Below are 22,271 nucleotides of genomic sequence, written 5' to 3' on the forward strand. Positions count from 1 at the left end.
TTTGTTTGTTTTGTTTTGTTTTGTTTTTTGGGCCACATCAGTGATGCTCAGGGGTTATTCCTGACTAAGTGCTCAGAAATCAATCCTGGCTTGGGGGACCATATGGGATGCCGGGGAGATTGAACGGTGGTCCCTTCTGGGTCAGCCACGTGCAAGGCAAACACTCTACTGCTGCGCCACCGCTACAGCCCTGGCCCAGGAGTGATTTCTGAGTGCAGGAGTAAGCCCTAAGCGCTACTGGGTGTGGCCCAAAAACTTTAAAAAAAAAAAAAAAAAGGATTTATATAAGTAAAAAATAAATAGGAACTTCATAAAAAAAAAAGATAAAATGACACATGGATCAAGAAGAAAAATTAGCTTTCTCAATGCATTATAATTTAAGAAAACAGAGTTACATGTTCAGTTTTCAGTAACAATTTTCTTTCTAAATAATGCTATTATAATAGTTATAATAACAGCATTGTTTAGCACCATTTCTAAAACGTTACATCCCTTCTACTGCCCCACATCAAAAGACTCCAAGCTACATATTTTGGTGTTTTTTTTTTGGGGGGGGTCACACCCGGCGGTGCTCAGGGGTTACTCCTGGCTGTCTGCTCAGAAATAGCTCCTGGCAAGCACGGAGGAACATATGGGACATCGGGATTCAAACCAACCACCTTTGGTAATGGATCGGCTGCTTACAAGGCAAACGCTGGTGTGCTATCTCTCCGGGCCTCAAGCTATGTATTTTGAAACTGCCTTTTGTTTTTTTGATTTTTGGGTCACACCTGGCGATGCTCAGGGGTTACTCCTGGCTCTGCACTCAAAAGTCGCTCCTGGCAGGCTTAGGGGAACATAAGGGATGCCAGGATTCAAACCAGGGTCAAGGCAAACGCCTTACCACTGTGCTATTATTCTGGCCCCCTGAAATTCCTTTTAAATTACTAGTGCTAATAAATATAACTGGTGATAAGCAATTTGCTTTATTTTGTTTTTGGATTCTGGAGCCACTCCACTCAGGGCTCAAGGGATAATCCTAGTACTGGCTCCAGTGCTCAGGAAGGACCCCGGAGATGCTAAGGAGACCATATGCAGTTCCAGGGATCTAATCAGGGTGTGACACAAGTAATGATTTCTCTCTACCTCACCTAAGATTTTTCTGGCCCTAAACAAGGTTTTTAAAAATTCAACCCAAACCAATTATGGCCAACAGCAACATTAAGGAGCTCTAGGGGTTCATGGGCTCTATCAGTGGTAAAGGTAGTCTCAAGTCAACTCAATATGAAGCAAACAGATTGAGATGTGGCTAAAAAGCAGCCAGAGGTGAAATAAAACCTTCACAAATTCATGCATCCTATAGCCACAGAGAGTGAGAGATTTCCAGGGGGTTGTCTTATTTTATTTTATTTTATTTTTGAGCCACAAATGGAGGTACTCAGAGATTAGTGTTGGCTCTGCACTCAGGAATTACTCCTGGTATGTTTGGGGAACCAACTAGAAGCTGAGGATTAACCCTCTACCTGCTGTATTGAATCTCTCAGGCCCTGGGAGTGGTATTTTGTTTCATATATATAATACATTATAATGTATATTCGTAGGAATTAGAATTAAATAAGACCTAATTTGTACTAACAAAATATAATCCAACAGCATAAACTATAATAGCAATTAAAGCTTTCATATCAGTTTAATCAAAAGTTGCTAAAGAGGCCTGAGTGACAGTATACCAGGTAGGGTACTTGCTTTGCAAATAGCTGACTCAGATTAGATACTCAAAAACAAAAAACAAAATAACAAAAAAATAATTACAAAAATGAAAAGCTATATTTGATTTTGGGTAACTAAAAGATGTACAGTGGTAGGGCATTTTGCCTTGCACGCGGCTGACCCAGGCTGGACCTCAGTTCTATCCATTGGCGTCCCGTATAGTCCCCCAAGTCAGGAGCAATTTCTGAGTGCACAGCCAGAAGTAACTCCTGAGCGTCACTGGGTATGGCCAGTGAAAAACCAAAAAAAAAAGTACAGTAGAGGCTAGAAAGATAGTACAGAGGAGAGGGCACTTGCTAAGAGTAAACCATGATCATGAATGGGTGTGGCCCCACCAAAAAGAAAAAAGAAAAAAAAAAGCACAAAAAATGTATAGGTAATGGGGGCGGGGAGCATGCTGAAGTGATAGTACGGCAGGTAAGGTGTACAGCCTTGCACTCAGCCAACCTGGTTTCCCCTGGTATCCCCAATGGTTCCTCAAACCCTGCAGGAAAGATACCTAAACACAGAGCCAGAAGTAAGCCTTGAGCACCTCTTAATGTGGCCAAAAAGAAAAATAATAAAGAATGGGGCCAGAGCTGTGGCGCAATGTATAGAGTGTCTGCCTTGTGCGTGCTAGCCTAGGAAGGACAAACAAACCAACAAACAAAACAAAAAACAAACCTGCTTTTAACTCCTAGGAATTACACTTAGAGTGGAAAAGAAAACTTCATCCTGGACAGTAGAGATAGTATGGACATAACTACATAGCTGGCCCAGGACATATGTGCACAGTTGGCCCAGGACTGACCAGGGTTTAATTCCCGACATCCCATGTTTCCCTCAGCCTGCCAGGAGCAATTTTTTTTATTATCTTTATTTAAACACCATGATTACAAATATGATTGTAGTTGTATGATTTCTTATTCTTTTTTTTTTTTTCTTTTTGGTTTTGGGCCACACCCAGCGGTGCTCAGGGGCCACTCCTGGCTGTCTGCTCAGAAATAGCTCCTGGCAGGCACGTGGGACCATATGGGACACCAGGATTCGAACCAACCACCTTTGGTCCTGGATCGGCTGCTTGCAAGGCAAACGCTATCTCTCCGGGCCCGATTTCAGTCATGTAAAGAGCACCCCCTTTCACCTGTGCAACATTCCTACCAGGAGCAATTTCTGAATGCAGAACCAGGAATAACTGTTGAACACTGCTGGGTGTGGCCCAAAAACAAAAATAAAAAAAAAGAAAGAAAATTCACTCTCTTTTTCATCATTAATTCCAAAAGATGTTTATTTTAAAGTTGATTAAAAACAAATCAGAATAGGGGCCAGGGTAATAACCCAGTGATAGGGCATTTGCCTTGCACACGGCTGATCCAGGATGGACCTTGATTTGATCCCCGGTGTACCATATGGTCCCGAGGCAGGAGCGATTACTGAGCACATAGCCAGGAGTAACCCCTGAGCATTACCGGGTGTATCCAAAATCCAAAAAAAAAAAAAAAAGGGCCCACAAAACAGGATGTATCATATTGAAGTACCTCTATCTTGATTAATAAGAATGTGAAAATTCTCATACTCATTCTTTTCTTTTCTTTTTTTGGTTTCTGGGTCAACTCCCTCCACCCCAAAAAGAAGGGCCTACCTTAAATGTTCATACTTCCACACACCTTCATCTTGGCCTTCAGGTGGTTCAAGAATTTTGTCAATATTAGAACAATCTGCTCTTATGTTCTGTTGAATATACTACAAAGAAATACTTATGGTTAATTAAAACATAATTAAAGTCTTTTTTTAAAGATACAACATTTAAGAAGTTATTTCTTACCTAGTCTTGTTTGTTTTTGTTTGGGGAACACATTAGGTGTTGCTCAGGGGTTAATCCTGCTCAGCACTCAGGAATTACTCCTGGCAGTGCTTGGGGGACTATGAAATAATCAGGATCAAACCCATGTCGACCTCAAGCAAGTGTTTACTGCCTGAAGCAACTGTATTATGAACTTGTAAATCATGGTATTATAAAATTTAAAAAAAATTTTTTTAAAAAAACAACAGCAAAGTAACTCTAAGAGAACTGAGACCTAGGGTCCTGAGAGAGAACTCAAAATGTTGGGAGCACAATTCAATCCCTGCATCATATACATGGTTCCCAAAGTACCTATCAAGAGCAGCTCCTAAAATCACCATCTGTGTCCCCGCCACAAAAAAAGAACAAAACTCCAAACTAGAAACTAATCTTCCTTGTAAATTCTCATGCAAAATTCTAGTGAATTTTATTCAGCACCATAAGAAAAACATACTTAATGTTTTTCCATGTTTAAATTCCATGTTTAAATGGAATTCATTGCTATTATGCCAGGATAGCTTAATTGTAGCCAAAGTTGACAAATACATCACAATAGCAGAATGAAGAATAAAACATATATGCTCATAATCTCAACTGGTACAGAGAACGCATGACAAAATCCAATACCTCTTGATAATTAAAATAAAAATACAACACAGTATTATTTCAATGTAACAAAATGAAATTTTCATTTTGATATGAAAAAAGGCTAAGGATGTCTGCTTTTGCAACTCAACATAGGCAAAGCAATTAATGAATTAATATAAAGGGAACCTAGATGTGAAAGGAAAAAAAATACATTTGCAGATGGCATGAACTCGTGCAGAAAACTATAAAGATTTCATGAGAAAAGTTGTTAGAACAAGCTAATTCAACAATTTGCAGGACAGTACCTCTATTTTTTCCAGATACCAATATTATTGGCCCTATTTTATAGATTTTTAATATTAATATTTTTATTTTATAAATCTATAGATTTTTAAATCTTACTGTTAGGATTATCAGTGGAATTTTTACTATTCAAAAAATTCAACTCTATTTCTAGTTTATTTTCCCCATGGTCTTCAAATGCTATAATCCACACACATATAAATCAATATCCTTTCCAAAACACTAGCATAGAATATTTTTATTAAACCTTTACTTTTTATTTTTGGTTTAGTTTTTAGATCACACCCCATGGTGCTCAGTACTCTGAGCTCTGTACTCAGTACTTTGTACTCAGGAACTACTACTTGTTGATGTGCATAGGGACCATATGGGATGCTGGAGATGGACCCTGGGCCAGGCACATGCAAAATAAATGCCCTCCTGCTGTACTGTCACTTGGCCCCAACCCTTACTGCATTCTTAATTAATCAAATAGGTATTTTTCCCCATCCCATATTACAGTGGAAGATCCACTATTTTTTTTTAATCTTTAAACACATATACAATACTATGCAATTCTCAATAAAATGGCTGGTAGGCCATTTGCCAGGTTTAATTCCCTGACCCAGGTTTAATTCTTGGCATCCCATATGCCTGGGAGCAAAGATTCAGGAATAAATCCTACACAGCACTAGGTGTGGCCCAAAAACAAACAAACAAAAAAATAAATACTTTCCAGAAATTTTCTTCAAACAAGCAATTCAGGAGCCCATCTCCAACATTTCTGCCTTCAGGAACAATAATCTAAATAAAGGCATCTCAGTCCTCAAATATACTGGAGAGAAACAAAGAACTAAAATGTAAACTTAGATTAAAATGAAGGTTAGACATATGTTCTTAAGTGTTCAAATCACCAAATACCTATTGTTCTTATTTAGAATTCAATTAATTTTAAATTAAATGTATTATAATCAGATTTGGTATCTTACATTATATATTAAAATGTTTAAAAGATAAATGTTTGATTATTTTGATCTTTGAACAATACCCAATTGATAAAACTTAAAAAACATACTTCATGGGCCGGGCGGTGGCGCTCGAGGTAAGGTGCCTGCCTTACCTGCGCTAGCCTAGGAGACGGACCGCGGTTCGATCCCCCGGCGTCCCATATGGTCCCCCAAGCCAGGAGCGACTTCTGAGCGCATAGCCAGGAGTAACCCCTGAGCGTCACCGGGTGTGGCCCAAAAACAAAACAAAAAAACAAAAACAAAAAAACAAAAACAAAAAAAAAAAATTAAAAAAAAAAAACATACTTCATTTAGGGCCAGAGCAATAGTCCAGTGGGTAGGGTATTTGACTTGCATAAGGTTGATAGAAGTTCAATGCCTGTTATCCCATATGGTTTACCTGAGCACCACCAGGAATAATTGCTGAGTGCAGAGCAGGAGTTACCCCTGAGCATCACTTGGTGTAACTTCCCTCTCTCAAAATACATTCCATTAGAAGCCAGATAGCACAGCAGTCAGGCGTTTGCCTTGCAAGTGGCCAACCTGGGACGGACCTGGGTTCGATTCCCAGAATCCCATATGGTCCCCAGAGCCTATAAGGAGCAATTTCTGAGTGCAGAGCCAGGAGTAATCCTTGAGCACCGCCGGGTGTGACCCAAAAACCAAAAAAAATTTCTAATACTAAAATAAAAAATACATTCCATTAATCCCGTGGCTTCTGGTCTATGCTAAAGAGATAGATGCAAGGGATATATCTTTATATCTTTATGCATACAGAGAGAGAGAGAGAGAGAGAGAGAGAGAGAGAGAGAGAGAGAGAGAGAGAGAGAGAGAGAGAGAGAGAGAAAGAGACAGCACTTAACTATGAGAGGTAAAATGCTTAAGATTATCAGACTTGGGGGCCGGAGATATAGCAAAGCGGTGTTGGCCCTGCAAGCAGCCGATGCAGGACCTAAGGTGGTTGGTTCGAATCCCGGTGTCCCATATGGTCCCCCGTGCCTGCCAGAAGCTATTTCTGAGCAGATAGCCAGGCGCAACCTCTGAGCACAGCCGGGCATGGCCCAAAAACCAAAAAAAAAAAATAAAGATTATCAGACTTTTTACTGAAACTGTTATTACCTGCTGAACAGCTAGTGTACTGTCCATTTCATCAAAGGATTCATCAGGCCAATTATAGAAATCCTGTAAAAAAGAAAATTCATTGTTAACCATAGCTACAAAGGGATTCAGTACAATTACAATTAACTGTAATTCTTACTTTTTTGGGGTATTTTGTTTTGTCTTGTTTTAGTCACACCCGGCAGTGCTCAGTGGTTACTCCTGGCTCTATGCTCAGAAAATGCTCCTGGCAGGCTCCAGGGACCATATGAGATGCCAGGATTCGAACCACTCTCCTTCCGCATGCAAGGCAAACGCCCTCCTCCATGCTATCTCTCCAGTCTCAATTAACTGTAATTCTTAAAGAGTTAAAGTTACACTAGAGGGGAAAACTCTCATACTATAAACATTGTGATAATCAGGAATGTAAGAAATTGTATCCAACTCTTTTTGTTTTGGTTTTTGATCTGGGGCTATCCACAGCAGTGCTCAGGGCTTACTCCTGTCCTCAGAAATCACTCCTGGCATGCTGAGGATGAGATGCCAGGAATCAAACCCAAGTAGACCACATGTTTTTAGCAAGCACCCTACCCACTGTACTATCACTCCAGTCTCAGATCCAACATTTTAAAATAACTGCATGACTGTATTTAGTTGACCATGTTTTACATTTTCAACCAAAATATTTCTCAAATATGGTTCCCATATCCCTTTAAGTAATTAAGGAGGTAGATTTATAGCTTTATTTTACAGTGAATTAATACATCTCAAAAATGTTACATTAAGAATCTATATAACACAAATCTTAGTCGTTTTTACTTGGGGGACAGGCCCACACTTTGGACAATACACAGCTGTATTCAAGAATCCTAGAGGGGTCAGGGACGATAAGTGGTGCCAGGGATTGAAACCAGGTGAGCCAAGTGCTAGGGAAGTGCCTTACCTGCTATACTATTTGGCTTCCTAAGTTAGTTTTTACTTAGAGTACACCTAGTAATAAAACTAGTTATTGCTCTATAACAAATGATAAATTGGTGGCACAGCGGTAGAGTGTTTGCCTTGCACATGCTAACGTAGGACAGACCGCAGTTTGATCCCCTGGTGTCCCATATGCTCCCAAGCCAGGAGTGATTTCTGAGCGCATAGCTAGGAGTAACCCGAGCATCAACGAATATGGCCCCAAAACAAAAGAACAACAACAAAGTTGAATTATTATTCTAATTCCAAATGATACTAAATTTTTAAATCAAAATACAAGTTAAAGGCCCAGAGATAAAGTACAGCAGGAAAAGTGCTTGAATTGCACGCAGCCAATCAGGGTTCTATCCACAGCATCCTATATGGTCCCAGGAGCACTGCCAAGAGTGATTCCTGAGGGCAAAGCCAGGAGTAACCCCTGAGCACCGCCAGGTGTGGCCCCCAAAATAACACCACCAACAAAAAGACAAGAAGTTGGAGGGTGAGTGGAAAGAGGATAGTCCCCAAATAGCACTCCCAGGGCTGATAAGCTAGCTGTAGTGCATGTACTGTATGCAGTGCTACCAATGGTGCTTAGGAAACCATGTCATGCCAAGAATCAAACCCAGTGCTCAACCACTGAGCCATACCCCCAAGCCAGAATATTTAATTAATTTTTTTCTTTTTTCTTTTTTTTTCATTTTTCCTATTTTGAAGTCAGGAACTGCTTGGAGTTTGCTCCTGGTTCTGTGTTCAGGGATTGCTTCTTGTGGTGCTCAGATCATGTGGTGCCAGGAAACAAACTGGGATTTAAGCCATTAACTAACTCTCTAGTCCTGAATACTGGCTCTCTGGCTCTTTGATCAGGAATAATCCCTCGTGGTGTGGGGCCATATGTGGTACCAGGAATCAAACTGAATAAGCAGCACTCAAGGCAAGCAATTTGACCGTAAACTATCTCTCTGGTCTTATTTAATTTTATACTTGCTTTCATATTAAATGAAAAAAAAAACACAACAGTGTAGTAATAACAGGCAAATAAAAATTTAAATTTATTCATGCCTTTTAAATCTTTAATCAAAGCTATTTAATCCATATTGCCTTTAAAAAAACTACTGGGGTCAAGTGATGGTAGAGTGGGTAGGGCGTTTGCCTTGCACACGTATGCCCAGCCCTTGTTTGAATTCCCAGCATGCCCCCACCCCTAGCGCATTCAGGAGTGATCCTTGAGCACAGCTGACTGTGGCCCAAAAACCAAATAAATAAATAAGATGACGGGGGCCAAAGCACTCAAAAGGAAACTGGAGGATCTAGGAAGATGGATCAAAGGGTTAAAAGCACATGCTTTGCATGCAGGAGCCCTAGATTCAATCATGAAGTTTCATGGTGGGCTGAGCATTGATATGAATGGCTCAAAAAATATGGGGGAGGGGATGTTGAGGAAAATAAACCCTGGAGAATAGAGTATACAATGATTTTCACATGAAAAAAAGTGTTTAAAAGTACAAAGTCAGGGAGAAAGATCAAGCAGTAGAACAAATGGCTTGCAAGTGGGAGGCCTGGAAACCACTAGACATGAGCAGCACTGATTAGCACAGGGTGTCCCCTATCTTAATAAAGCACAACACATATTTACAAATATACTGCAAATTTTAGTTTTGTTTGGGGGCCACAGCTAGTTGAATTTCCAGCATTCTACATGGTCCCCAGAGCCTGCCAGGAGTAATTCCTGAGTGCAGAGTTAAGAGTAATCCCTGAGCATCACTAGTTATGGTCCCCCAAATCAAAGAAAAACAAAAGTTAATTATGTGTTTACATTCCAACCTACCATTTAAATACGTACTCCACTACAATTCTGAGTATTTTAGATTGAGCCATTTCACCAAAGAAAACAAGTATGACAAAGGATAAAACAAACTGCTGCTTATGCACTTTTTAATCGTAACCTTTTGTTTCGGGCCGGAGCGATAGCACAGCGGTAAGACAAGTTTTTGCCTTGCACGCGGCCAACACAGGACAGACCTCGATTCGAATCACGGCATCCCCGAGCCTGCCAGGAGTGATTTCTGAGCGCAGAGCCAGGAGGAACCCCTGAGAGTCCCAATACAACAACAACAACAACAAAAACCACGGGTCTGGGGGCTGGAGCGACAGCACAAGTGGTAAGGCGTGTGTTTGCCTTGCATGCAGCCGACCCGGGTTCGATTCCCATCATCATCATCATCATATGATCCCTGAAGACTGCCAGGAATGATTTCTTTGGGGAGGAACACGGGGGGGGGGGGGGACACACCCGGCAGCGCTCAGGGGGTCACTCCTGGCTCTACGCTCAGAAATCGCCCCTGGCAGGCTCGGGGGGCCCTATGGGAAGCCGGGATTCGAACCACCGACCTTCTGCATGCAAGGCAAATGCCCTACCTCCATGCTATCTCTCCGGCCCCCAGGAGTGATTTCAGAGTGCAGAGCCAGAAGCAAACTCCTGGGCATCCCTGGATGAGTCCCCCAAACCAAAACACCAACCAAGCCAATAAAAACAGAAAAGAGACCACCTTTAGGGTGACGTTTAGAGCATCTAGGGCCGGAGCAAGTAGAGCAAGACGGCGACGGTCAGGGACAGACAGGAGACGGGTCCCACCTCCAGGCCTCCCCCATCTGGCTGGGAGGGGATTCCGCCCCATTCCGCCCCCGCCCCTCCCGCAAGGACACCTGACCGCGGGGACAGAAACCAGAAAGCCAAGCCCGAGAGCCGGGGGCGGGCGCAGGAACCAAGGACACGCCCCGAACCGGTGGGGCCAGGTGGGAGGGGCGGGCGGGGCCAGCCGGCATCCGGGGTCCGGGGCTCGGGGCGGGGCCAGCGCTGACAGCCCCTCCCCCAGGCCCGGGGTCTCCGCCGCCGCCGCCGCCGCTCCCGCGCCCACCCCGCCCCCGCCCCGCCCGGGCCCCTCGGGCGCCCCGCGGCCGCCGCCTCAGCGGCTCCGGAAGAGCGGCCCGAGCGTCGCGGGGTCCCCCTCCCTCCCTCCCCGACGGCCGCGGGCTGCCGCTTCCTTCCCCCGGCTCGCCTCGCAGCGCGCCCCCGGCCGGGAAGGAGGCAGAAGCCGGCTCGTACCTGCGCCTTGGTGCCCGGCCTGTTCCGCCTCAACACTGCCGTCCCCTCCGCCATGACCATAGTGCCAGAGTCCCGGCGGCTCGACTCAGTGCCCGGATGTAGGGGACGGCTGGGGGCGAGGGGCGGGGCGGAGCGCGCCGGACGGAACAGCTCGAGTGCGCTTGCGCGCGCGCCTGCGCGGGGCAGGGCGGGAGGAAAGGGTGGAGCCAGCGAGGAAGCCGGCTGGGAAAAGGGGTGGGTCGACGCGCTACTAGCCGGGGGAGACGAGGCCTGTCACGGAACATCTGATGGCCGGGGTATCCGCTGGCATCCTCTGGCCAAGGACTTTTCTCAATGACGAACGCGTTCGTCAGCTGCCGAGATGGAAACCGGACGTCTGATTTTCAGTCTCACGCAGAGACTTCAAATGATAACCTTATTTTTTTTTAGCGAGTCATAAAGTAGGAAAAGACAAATCGTTGCCCCCTAGCTAGAGGATGGGAGTTTTCCATCTGACAGGAATCAAGTTTGGTTTGATTTGGTTTGGTTTGCAGACACTCCCAGCAGGACTCAAGGCTTTCTCCTGGATCTGATAACTTCTCTTTTGACAAGTCATAAGTAGGAAAAGACAAATCATTGACCCTAGATAGAGGATGGGAGTTTTCCATCTGACAGGAGTCCAAGTTTGTTTTGGTTTGCAGACACCCCCAACAGTGCTCAAGGCTTTCTCCTGGCTCTGTGCTCAGGGATCACTGAACCTGTCCTCAGCGTGGAAGGAAAGCCCCTTACTGACCTAACTCTTAGATGACAGTTTGTTTTCTGTTTCGAAATGCGATGGGAAAACAAAAGAGTGAACTGAAAAATAGACCCATGGCTTCCGAGAGAAGCCATCAAATGTCATATACCAGGGGTCTCAAACTCGCGGCCCGCGGGCCATTTGCAGCCCTCCGTACAATATTTTGTGGCCCGTGGCCGGCCTTCAGATATCGCAGTATTCGCGATTATTCGCTTACCGAATAATCGCAATAAAAACCGCATTAGTAAGAAAAAAATCGCATTAAACATTCGCATACCCCGAGCAGTTTCGTTCGGGGTATGCAAAAGTTTAATGCAATTTTTTTTCTTACTAATGCGATTTTTTATTGCGAATATTCGGTAAGCGAAATCCCTTATACAGCCCTGCCTCACCCGGACTTTGCCTCCTGCGGCCCCCAGGTAAATTGAGTTTGAGACCCCTGTCATATACTGTTAATGGTGAAAGAACCATTGAAAGGAAGAAGAGAGAACCTCTGGGAGTAAAACGTTATTACAGGGCCAGAGAGATAGAACAGTGATGGAAGTACTAGTCTGACGCTTGGTACACCCTTACTTCAATTCCAGGCAACCTATATGGTACCCCAGCAACACCAGTAGGGATCCCTAAGTGCAGAGCCAAGAGTAAGCCCTGAGCACCCCTTCACCAAAAATAAAGGAATTATATACCCCGGATTAAGATGTGGGGCATTCCAAAATGAAATGTGCCAATCTGGAAAGTTTGAAATCCATCCTTGGAATCAGTGGGGTTCTCCATAAAACAAAGGATTTCCCTAGATCCAAACCAGTTCTGGACTTTAGTTATTTGATATCTAACAAGACACATTCTAAATTTAATGAGAATTGAGGAAAATAATGTTTTCTTTTTTTCCTTTTTTTCTTTTGGTTTTTGGGCCACATCCGTTTGAGGCTCAGGGGTTACTCCTGGCTATGCGCTCAGAAATCGCCCCTGGCTTGGGGGGACCATATGGGACGGCGGGGGATCAAACCGCAGTCCGTCCTACACTAGCGCTCACAAGGCAGACACCTTACCTCTAGCGCCACCTTCCTGGCCCTGCATTCTAATATTTTCTTCTTTTTTTTTTTTTTTCTTTTGGTTTTTGGTCTTTGGGCCACACCCGGTGGTGCTCAGGAGTTACTCCTGGCTGTCTGCTCAGAAACAGCTCCTGGCAGGCACGAGGTTCGGGATTCGAACCAACCACCTTAGGTCCTGGATCGCCTGCTTGCAAGGCAAACGCCACTGTGCTATCTCTCCGGGCCCTAATATTTTCTTCTTAAGAGAAATGATACCTTTTCATACTTGAACCTCAATACTTAACACAGAGTTGGGATTATTAGTAAATATTTACTGAATTATTTTTGGTATCTAGGAGTCTGTAATGGATCAGTAGAATTTGGTTCTTTTTGGGGGGGCACACCTGGTGGTGCTCAGGGATTACTCCTGCTCTGAGCTCAGAAATTGCTCCTGGTAGGCTCAAGGGACCATATAGGATGCTGGGAATCAAACTGAGGACTGTCCTGGGTCAGCCGCGTGCAAGGCAAACTCCTTACCGCTTTGTTATCTCTTTAGTCTCCAAGAATTGAGTTCTTGCTCTTGAAAAAATACCTATCCTGGAGCCGGAGAGATAGTTCAATGGGGTAAGATGTTTGCCTTACACGTAGCCAATACCATTGAGATCCCTAGCATCCCATATGGCCCCCAAGCACCTCCAAGAATGATTCCTTAGTGCAGAGCCAGGAGTAACTCCTGAACATTGCCAGGTGTGATTCAAAAACCAAAAAGAAGGGCAGGAGTGGTGGCGCAGGAAGTTAGGCATCTGCCTTGCAGGTGGTTAGATTCACACCCAGCCACACAAACCCAAGACCCCCAAGCCAGGAGCACCCCCAGAGCATCACCAGATGTGGCCCTAAACCAAGAAAAAAAATCAGAAAGAAATGGATAATGACCAATTTTCAAGAAGAATCTTTGGGAATGAGCCTTTTCCCTCACACCATCTCACCCCCACTGGCTCAAGCATTAAATTGGGAAATTAGCTCCTGAGCAATGCTTCTGCAAGACAAACAAAAAAATAAATCTTAAAAGAAAACCAATTTCCTGTTGACAAACCCCTCTGAATAGAGTTCCAAATCACTGAATATTACTCAGCGTCAAACCTACTCAATTTTACCAACCTGTCTTTCAGTCCTAAAAGAGAAAGCCTTTGAATACTGGGCACCCAAACAGTTTTCCTTGGTCTACTAAGAAGAGATCCTTGAATAGACAGAGCCAGAAATAAATCCTGTGTATCACTGGGTATCCCCCCCAAAAGAAAATAAACAGGTATCAAAATAGGGAACAAAATACTCATTCATCACTTTGAAAAGTTAAACAAAGTTACACTGTGATGTCAACTCTGACCTTGTTTACAGGAAGAACCTTGTTCTTTAGGGGAAAATGTGGCTAACTCATAACCTTCACCTTTAGTGTCCTTTTTCAGTCTGCAAATTATGACTTTCATAAAAAATAATTCCATAAGGAGGGCTAAGGGGGGGAACCATACTAAGCAATAGCTTGTATGTCTAATAATGAGTTACTTGACTATTTCAGTTGAAGGAGACTGTTGTCAGAGATTAAAGCATCCATACTGTCTATCTCCCTGGTTCAGGGATAAACTTTTTATTCATTGTTCAGGTTTTGCAGCTTGGGGACCCTAACAGGTGCCAGGGATGGAAAACCAGTTGGCTGTGTGCAAGGCAAGCACTCTACCCTATCTGCTACCCCTATAGCCTCAGAAGTAGTTGGGGTTTTTTATGTTGTTTTTTTGTTTTTGTTTTTGTTTTTGGGTCACACCCGGCAGTGCTCAGGGGTTACTCCTGCCTCTAGGCTCAGAAATCGCTCCTGGCAGGCTCAGGGGAACATACAGGATTTGAATCAACCATCCTTTTGCATGCAAGGCAAACACCTTACCTCCATGCTATCTCTCCAGCCCCATGTTATTTTTTAAAGACAATGTGAACAGGTAAGCCCTTAGTTATTTGGAAAACTTTGATTCTCTTGTCTGCTAATTTTAAGAATGACACTTCATTGTAGTTCAAAGTTTCTACTTTGGCATATAAAATTAAGCATTCAGAGCTGAGGATGGCTCAGTGATAGAGCAGTTGTCTTGTATGTGTGAGGCTTAGGGTTTAATTAGTGGCACCATTTGGTCCCCTAGCACCACCAGATGTTTGATTGTTTCAAGGGGCCACACCCAGCAGCTCTCAGAGATTATTCCTGGCTGGGCTCAAAAATTGCTCCTGGCTCAGGGGACCATATGGGATGCTAGAAATTGAACCTGTGTCCATCCAGGGTCAGTTGTGTGCAAGCAAACGCCTACCACTGTGCTACCACTCTGGCCCCCAGAAGTTTTACTTGACCACTAAGCTGGGAGTTATAACTGAGCACTATCAGATAAGGCCACCAAAAGAAACAAAAAACAATTAAATATTCATGGAAGTCTTAAAGAAGTTTTAGTAAATATGAAACCCAAGTATCATAACTAATTTCAAAAATATCCAGAGTTGGGCTGGAGAGATAGCATGGAGGTAAGGTGCTTGCATGCAGAAGGACAGTGGTTCAAATCCTGGCATCCCATATGGTTCACTGTGCCTGCCAGGAGCGATTTCTGAGCAGAAAGTCAGGAGTAACCACTGAGCGCTGCCAGGTGTGAGCCCCCCCAAACCCCCCAAAAATATATATCCAGAGTTGGACCAGAAGCAATAGCACAGCAGGGTAGGGCATTTGCCTTGCATACGACAGATGTAGGCTCGATCCCTGGCATCCCATAGGGTTCCCCAAGTCTGCTAGGAGTGATTTATGAGGGAGAGCTAGGAATAAACCTTGAGCTTGCAGGGTGTAGCCCAAGAATAACAACAAAAATCTAGAATATGAAGCAATAGATCAGTATGATGGAGAACATGGTTTGCATGCAAGAGGGCACAGTTCGATCTTCGGCACCACCTGGTTCCATAAGCAACATTAGGAGAATGGCCAGCTATAGCATACAAATCAGAAGAAAAATAATGGGTGTGTGTATCTAGGAAAATTTAAAATCCAAGTAAAATAGTGAACATTTGTAACACAAGGGGTACTAGGCAAATGTTGAGAAACCTGAAGTCAGGCCCGGAGAGATAGCACAGCGGCATTTGCTTTGCAAGCAGCCAATCCAGGACCAAAGGTGGTTGGTTCGAATCCTGGTGTCCCATATGGTCCCCCATGCCTGCCAGGAGCTATTTCTGAGCAGACAGCCAGGAGTAGCCCCTGAGCACTGCCGGGTGTGGCCCAAAAACCAAAAAAAAAAAAAAAAAAAAAAAAGAGAAACCTGAAGTCATTTAAGGTGAGTTCCTAAATAGTTTAAAAATGAATGAGAGGGGGTGCTGAAGAGATAGCACAGTGGTAGGGCATTTGCCTTGCAAGCGGCTGACCCAGGACCAACAGTGGTTTGAAACCTGGCATCCCATATGGTCTCCATGCCTGCCAGGAACAATTTCTGAGCAGAGAGCCAGAAGTAACCCCTGAGCGCCACCGGGTGTGGCCCCAAAAACAAAAACAAAAACAAAAAAAAGAATGAAAGGGGGCTGGAGCGATAGCACAGAGGAAGGGTGTTTGCCTTGTATGCGGCCCATCTGGGACAATCCCCGGTTCAGTTCACGACATCCCATATAGTCCCCCAAGCATGCCAGGAGTGATTTCTGAGTATAGAGCTAGAAGTAACCCCTGAGTGCCGCCAGGTGTGGCCCAAAAACAAAAAGAACGAGAAAGGAAGATGACTATATTCTACAAAACAAATGTCTACATGCTAACGCGCCCTCATAGTAGTTGCCTTTTTTCTCCCTGTTCTCCACAGATATTCTTTGCAAGTTGACTCAGAGTTTTCTCAACATTCCTTACAGAACCATCTCTAGCTGGGGAATAACACCCTTTTTACTAAATCAAGGTTTTCTTTAAATGGGGCCGGAGTGATAGTACAGTGTTAGGACCTTTGCCTCGCATGTGGCTTATCTGGGATGGACTAGGTGTTTGATCCCCGCATCCCATATGATTCTCCAAGTGCACCGCTCGGTGTGGCCCCAAAACAAACAACAACAACAAAAAAGTTTTTATTAAATGACAGGCATGCAGATTGGGCCAGAATGATAGTACATTATGTAGGGCACTTGCCTTGCATATGGCTGTACAAATTTAATCCCTGGCACCCCATAATGTCCCCCTGAGCCCACTAAAGAAAGATCTCAGAGTGTAGAGCCAGGAGTAAACTCAGGCACCACCTCCTGGCCCTATAGGGGATTATTCCTATGGTGGTGCCAGAGATTAAACCTGAGTTGGCTGCATGCAAGGCAAACGACTTCTCCACTGTTCTGTCATCCTGGCCCAAAGATTTCTTTCCAGGCAGCAGTAAGTATATTTGAGTATATGTTTATAGTTATACAAATTATTATTTATATATAGTTTTATATACTTTTAGAAGTATTATATATTTTCCCTTTTTTTTTTTTTTTTTTTTTTTTTTTTTGGTTTTTGGGCCACACCCGGTAACGCTCAGGGGTTACTCCTGGCTATGCGCTCAGAGGTCGCTCCTGGCTTGGGGGACCATATGGGACGCCGGGGGATCGAACCGCGGTCCGTCTCCTAGGCTAGCGCAGGTAAGGCAGGCACCTTACCTCCAGCGCCACCGCCCGGCCCCCCTTTTTTTTTTTTTTTTTTGTTTTTCGGGCCACATCCATTTGATGCTCAGGGGTTACTCCTGGCTAAGCGCTCGGAAATTGCCCCTGGCTTGGGGGGGCCATATGGGATGCCAGGGGATCAAACCGCAGTCCTTCTTTGGCTAGCGCTTGCAAGGCAGACACCTTACCTCTAGCGCACCTCGCCGGCCCCATATTTTCTCTTATCATAAAAGTTGTTCTAGGGGGCCGGGCGGTGGCGCTAAAGGTAAGGTGCCTGCCTTGCCTGCGCTATCCTTGGACGGACCGCGGTTCGATCCCCCGGTGTCCCATATGGTCTCCCAAGCCAGGAGCAACTTCTGAGCGCATAGCCAGGAGTAACCCCTGAGCGTCACAGGGTGTGGCCCAAAAACCAAAAAAAAAAAAAAAAGTTGTTCTAGGAGCCAGAGAAGCTTTAGGATTTAAGGCACTTGCCTTGTACATTACTCACCCTAATTCAATCATAAATGGTACTCTCTGGTAGGGCTGATCCTCCAACCCAGAGACTGAGTAAGCCTTGAATATTCCTGGTTGGGAGCCTCCCATCCCACAAAAAAAGTATGGGGGATAAAGAGTTTATAGGTTTCAATCTTAAAATAACAACAGGAAACTTATCCAATTCCCATAGCACTTTTTTTCCCTCCCTCCCTCCCTTCCTCCCTTCCTTTTTTAGAATTCCAGAATACTTAATCAAATTGGTAGTGTGGTAGCCAGATGGCCCCATAACTCTTTTGGGTGAGGGAGCAGTCATACCCAGCTGTATTCAGCGCTTATTCCTGGTTCTGTACATTAGGGATCACTCTTGGTGGGACTCAGGGGACCCTAAACTGTGTCATCAGGCATCAAATCAGGTCAGCTGCATATAGGGCAAGCATGGTACCTACTGTACTATCACCCATTGTACTATTACCTACTGTACTATCGCATACTGTGTACTGTCTTTTCAGCCCAGCCTCAGTAATGTTATTTTCTGCTATTTACACACTTGTGTGGTTCTATCATGTTGACTAAGTATAACCTGTATAACCAGAATATTATTAAAATATTAGGTCATAAGTCATTTTCCTCTTCCCTTGCTATCTGGTTCATTGCCTACGTGGGTGAGGAAACTATTATATGTGAGGACTATTAAGCAGCCTTCTGGGGGAAGTCTCAAGGTGAGAACATGGAAGCAGCTGCCAAAGGAGGCATCACCCAACCATCAGGCAGTAAGTTTGTTCTCTATCTCCAGACACAGTATCAGATGACAGCCTCAGGAAAGGTCCCCAATAAACTATCCAAATAAACTGCTCCCAAATTGGGGTGTGGGCCACACCCAGTAATGCTCAGGGGTTACTCTGGCTTTGCACTTAGAAATTGGTTCTGGCTCAGGGGACCATATGGGACGCCAAGATCAAACCCACGTCCATCCTTGGTCAGCCGCATGCAAGGCACACACCCTACCACTGTGCTATCATTCCAGCCCTCCCAATTTCTTAAATGAGATGGTTAAACCATTAAGCTTGGAGTAAACTGTTACGAAGCAATATCTAATATAGAAATTTGTGAACTTTTAGAAAAGAATGAGGAACAAATTATAATAGTCTTCTTTCTTTTTTAGTGGGCATGTGATATCTCTAATGAAGTTAGTATTTTTCTTTTTGTTGTTGTTTTTATTTTGACCCAGCTGTGCTCAGGCTTTACTCCTAGCTCTGCACTCAGGAATTATTTTTATTTTTCTATCTTTTTTGTTTGAGGGCCACACATGGTAGTGCTCAAGTCCCTGGCTCTGTACTCAGGGATTACTGTTGACAGACTTGAGGGACCACGTGGTGTGTCTGGGATTGAACCTACATCATACAAGAGCAAGGCAAGTGCCCTGACTGCTATGCTATCACTTCAGTTCCTTCTCTATTTCCTGGATTATACTAATCTATGTCTAATATTTTGATATCTTGCTTACTATCTGCTTCTCCTTCCTTACTGTATCTGTATCTACAGCACATAGCACATTACAAATAAATCAAGTGCTTAGAGAGATACAGATAAGGCATTTTCTCTGCCTATGGCAGACCTCAGTTCAACACCCAGCTCCCTAGCACCAGAACTGATTCCTGAGTAAAGAGAATCACAGATGTGGGCCCAAAACAATCAAACAAAAATGTATAAAAGTCTGGATAGATAGGACAGGGTAAGGTACTTGCCTTGCTGGTAACAGACCCAGTTTGATTCCTCAGCTCTTCATATTATGATCCCTGAACATAGAATCAGGAGTTAGCCCTGAGCACTGCTGGTATGGCTTATACACCAAGTAAATAAATAAATAAACAAATAAAAGAGAGCGAAGAAGAAAGAGAGGGAGGGAGGAGAGAAAAAGAGAATTATTTCTAATCGTGCTTGGGGAACCTGTTCAGCCCTGTTCATGACAAGTGCCCTACCTGCTGTACTATCTCTGTGGCCTCTTTTCTTTTTTTTTTTTTTCTCAATGCATTATTTTCAAGTTAGATTATCAGGCTTAACCTTTTGTAAGTCTTGGGCTAACTTTTTTTTATTTTTGGTTTTTGGGTTATATTCTGAGGTACTCAGGGGTTACTCCTGGCTTTGCACTCAGAAATCACTCCTAGCAGGCTTTGGGGACTATATGAAATGCTGGAATTTGAACATTGTCCTGTATCGGTTGCATGCAAGGCAAAATGCCCTACCACAGTGCTATCTCTCCGGCCCCTTGGGCTAACTTTTAACATTTGAGGACTGGAGAGATTTATAAAATAAGCAACAACAACAACAAAGGCAAGAAGTGAGTTTAATCAGTAAGAGGGATAGGAATTTAGGTCTATTATAACAAGAAAATCAGATAAAGCTCAGATTTATTTTTAAAATGCTAAAAATACCTAAAGAAATCATAGAAAGCAATTTTTATATGGAGAAGACATTTCAGTTTGACGTAATCTCTAAATCAGAATTAAAACATTAATTTAACAATGCCAAAATAACTTTCTGTAATTTAAAGCATCAATAAAATCAAAGTCAAAGTGACAAAATGAAGGAAAAATATCTTTTTTGTTTGATTTTGGTTTTGGAGCCACACAAGGCGGTACTCAGGGGTTACTCTTTGTTCTATTCTTATTGTTCCTGGTAGGCTGGGATGCTGGGGACTAAAGCCTGGTCAACTTTGTGCAAGGCAGACACCCACCTGCTGTGCTATCGCTTCAGCCCTGAAGGAAAAAATCTTTATTTTATTTTATTTTTAATAAATATTTAAGCATCATGATTACAAGCATGTTTGTAGTTGGGTTTCAGTAGTAAACAGAATACCCCCCTTCACCAGTGCAACATTCCCACCACTGTGTCCCCTCTCCCCTCCCTGCCTGTATTCACGACAGACATTCTACTTCTCTCATTCTTTAACATTGTCACGCTAGGGGGCCGGGCAGTGGCGCTGGAGGTAAGGTGCCTGCCTTGCCTGCGCTGGCCTAGGACGGACCGCGGTTCGATCCCCCGGCGTCCCATATGGTCCCCCAAGAAGCCAGGAGCAACTTCTGAGCGCATAGCCAGGAGTAACCCCTGAGCGTCACAGGGTGTGGCCCAAAAACCAAAAAAAAAAAAAAAAAAAAAAAAAATTGTCACGCTAGTTGTTAGTGTAGTTTTTTCCCTAACAGCATTCACTACTCTTTGAGGTGAGCTTCAAAAAGGAAAAAAATTTATTACAAAGACCTAAATCCAGGGTGGATAGATAGCACAGCAGTAGGGCATTTGCCTTGCACTCAGCGACCAGGGATGGACCCAGGTTTGATCCCTGGCATCCTATATGGTCCCTCAAGCCTGCCAGGAGCAATTTCTGAGTGCAGAGCCAGGAGTAACCCTTGAGTACTGCTGGGTGTGGCCCCAAAACAAGCAAACAAAAATAAATACATAAATAAAAACCTGATACATAGCACACAATAAGATGTAGATTAACTAAATGTTAACTAAAAGAGAAAAATAAAATGTTTGATTATAGGGGCCCGGAGAGATAGCACAGCGGCGTTTGCCTTGCAAGCAGCCGATCCAGGACCAAAGGTGGTTGGTTCGAATCCCAGTGTCCCATATGGTCCCCTGTGCCTGCCAGGAGCTATTTCTGAGCAGACAGCCAGGAGTAACCCCTGAGCACCGCCGGGTGTGGCCCAAAAACCAAAAAAAAAAAAAAAAAAATTTTTATTATAAAAACTGCTCTATTAGACTAAGAAGAATGATGAGAGTTCCTAACATATTTTCTTCATAAAATCTTTAGAACCCCTGGAGAGATAGCACAGCGGTGTTTGCCTTGCAAGCAGCCGATCCAGGACCAAAGGTGGTTGGTTCGAATCCCAGTGTCCCATATGGTCCCCCGTGCCTGCCAGGAGCTATTTCTGAGCAGACAGCCAGGAGTAACCCCTGAGCATCGCCAGGTGTGGCCCAAAAACCAAAACAAACAAACAAACAAAAAAACCCCCAAAACTTTAGAACCTTCTGTTGGGAATGCAAAAATAGTGAAGCCACTCAAGAAAACAAGATTGTTATGAATGTCCAAGAATTTGTCCATTTCTGCCAGGTTCTCATGTTTTGTGGCATACAGTTTCTCAAAGTAGTCTCTGATTACCCTTTGAATCTCTGCAATATCTATAGTGATCTCCCCCTTTTCATTTACAATACGGGTTTATCAAGTTTCTCTCAATTTCTTTGTGAGTTTTGCCAGTGGTTTACCAATATTGTTTATTTTTCCAAAGAACAAACTTTTGCTTTTGTTGATCTTTCAGATTGTTTTCTGGATTTCCGCTTTATTGATTTCTGCTCTAAGCTTTGTTATTTCCTTCTGCCGACCTATTTTTGGTTCCATTTGTTGATTATTTTCTAATTTTATGAACCGTTCATTAAGCTATTCATGTAGGCCCCTTCTTCCATCCTGATGTGTGCTTGCAAAGCTATACATTTTCCACTCAGTACCACTTTTACTATGTCCCATAAATTCTGATAATTTGTGTCTTTATTGTTACTTGTTTCCAAGAATATTTTGATTTCCTCTTTGATTTCACTCTGACCCACTGGTTGTTCAGTAGTAAGCTGTTTAATTTCCAGGTGTTAATGTTTTTCTTCTATGTCTCTTTGTAGTTCACATCTAATTTCAGTATCTTGTGATCAGCGAAGGTAGTCTGCA

The 22,271-nt window shown here is 43.6% G+C and overlaps 2 protein-coding genes across 3 annotated transcripts in view; one reads left to right on the plus strand and one right to left on the minus strand.

The window, feature by feature from the left end:
• SF3B1 (splicing factor 3b subunit 1) overlaps window positions 1-22,271 on the plus strand; it is a 350,612-nt gene that overhangs the window by 230,436 nt on the left and 97,905 nt on the right. The window lies entirely within an intron of this gene.
• The window catches only part of LOC126008972 (MOB-like protein phocein), a 43,386-nt gene that overhangs the window by 8,519 nt on the left and 12,596 nt on the right, over window positions 1-22,271 (minus strand). Inside the window, exons 1-3 of one of the 2 annotated variants that reach the window (XM_049773299.1) lie at window positions 10,610-10,706; window positions 6,568-6,630; window positions 3,371-3,471 (exon numbers count right to left, since the gene is read on the minus strand). In XM_049773299.1, coding sequence (XP_049629256.1) covers window positions 3,371-3,471; window positions 6,568-6,630; window positions 10,610-10,669 — 224 coding nt within the window. In that variant the 5' untranslated portion in view covers window positions 10,670-10,706. Of the gene's footprint in view, window positions 1-3,370; window positions 3,472-6,567; window positions 6,631-10,609; window positions 10,707-22,271 lie in introns of those variants that run through there. The other variant, XM_049773301.1, reaches the window with a different exon arrangement.

This window comes from Suncus etruscus, chromosome 5 (genome assembly GCF_024139225.1).
Source record: "Suncus etruscus isolate mSunEtr1 chromosome 5, mSunEtr1.pri.cur, whole genome shotgun sequence".
In the NCBI taxonomy this organism is placed as follows: Eukaryota; Metazoa; Chordata; class Mammalia; order Eulipotyphla; family Soricidae; genus Suncus; species Suncus etruscus.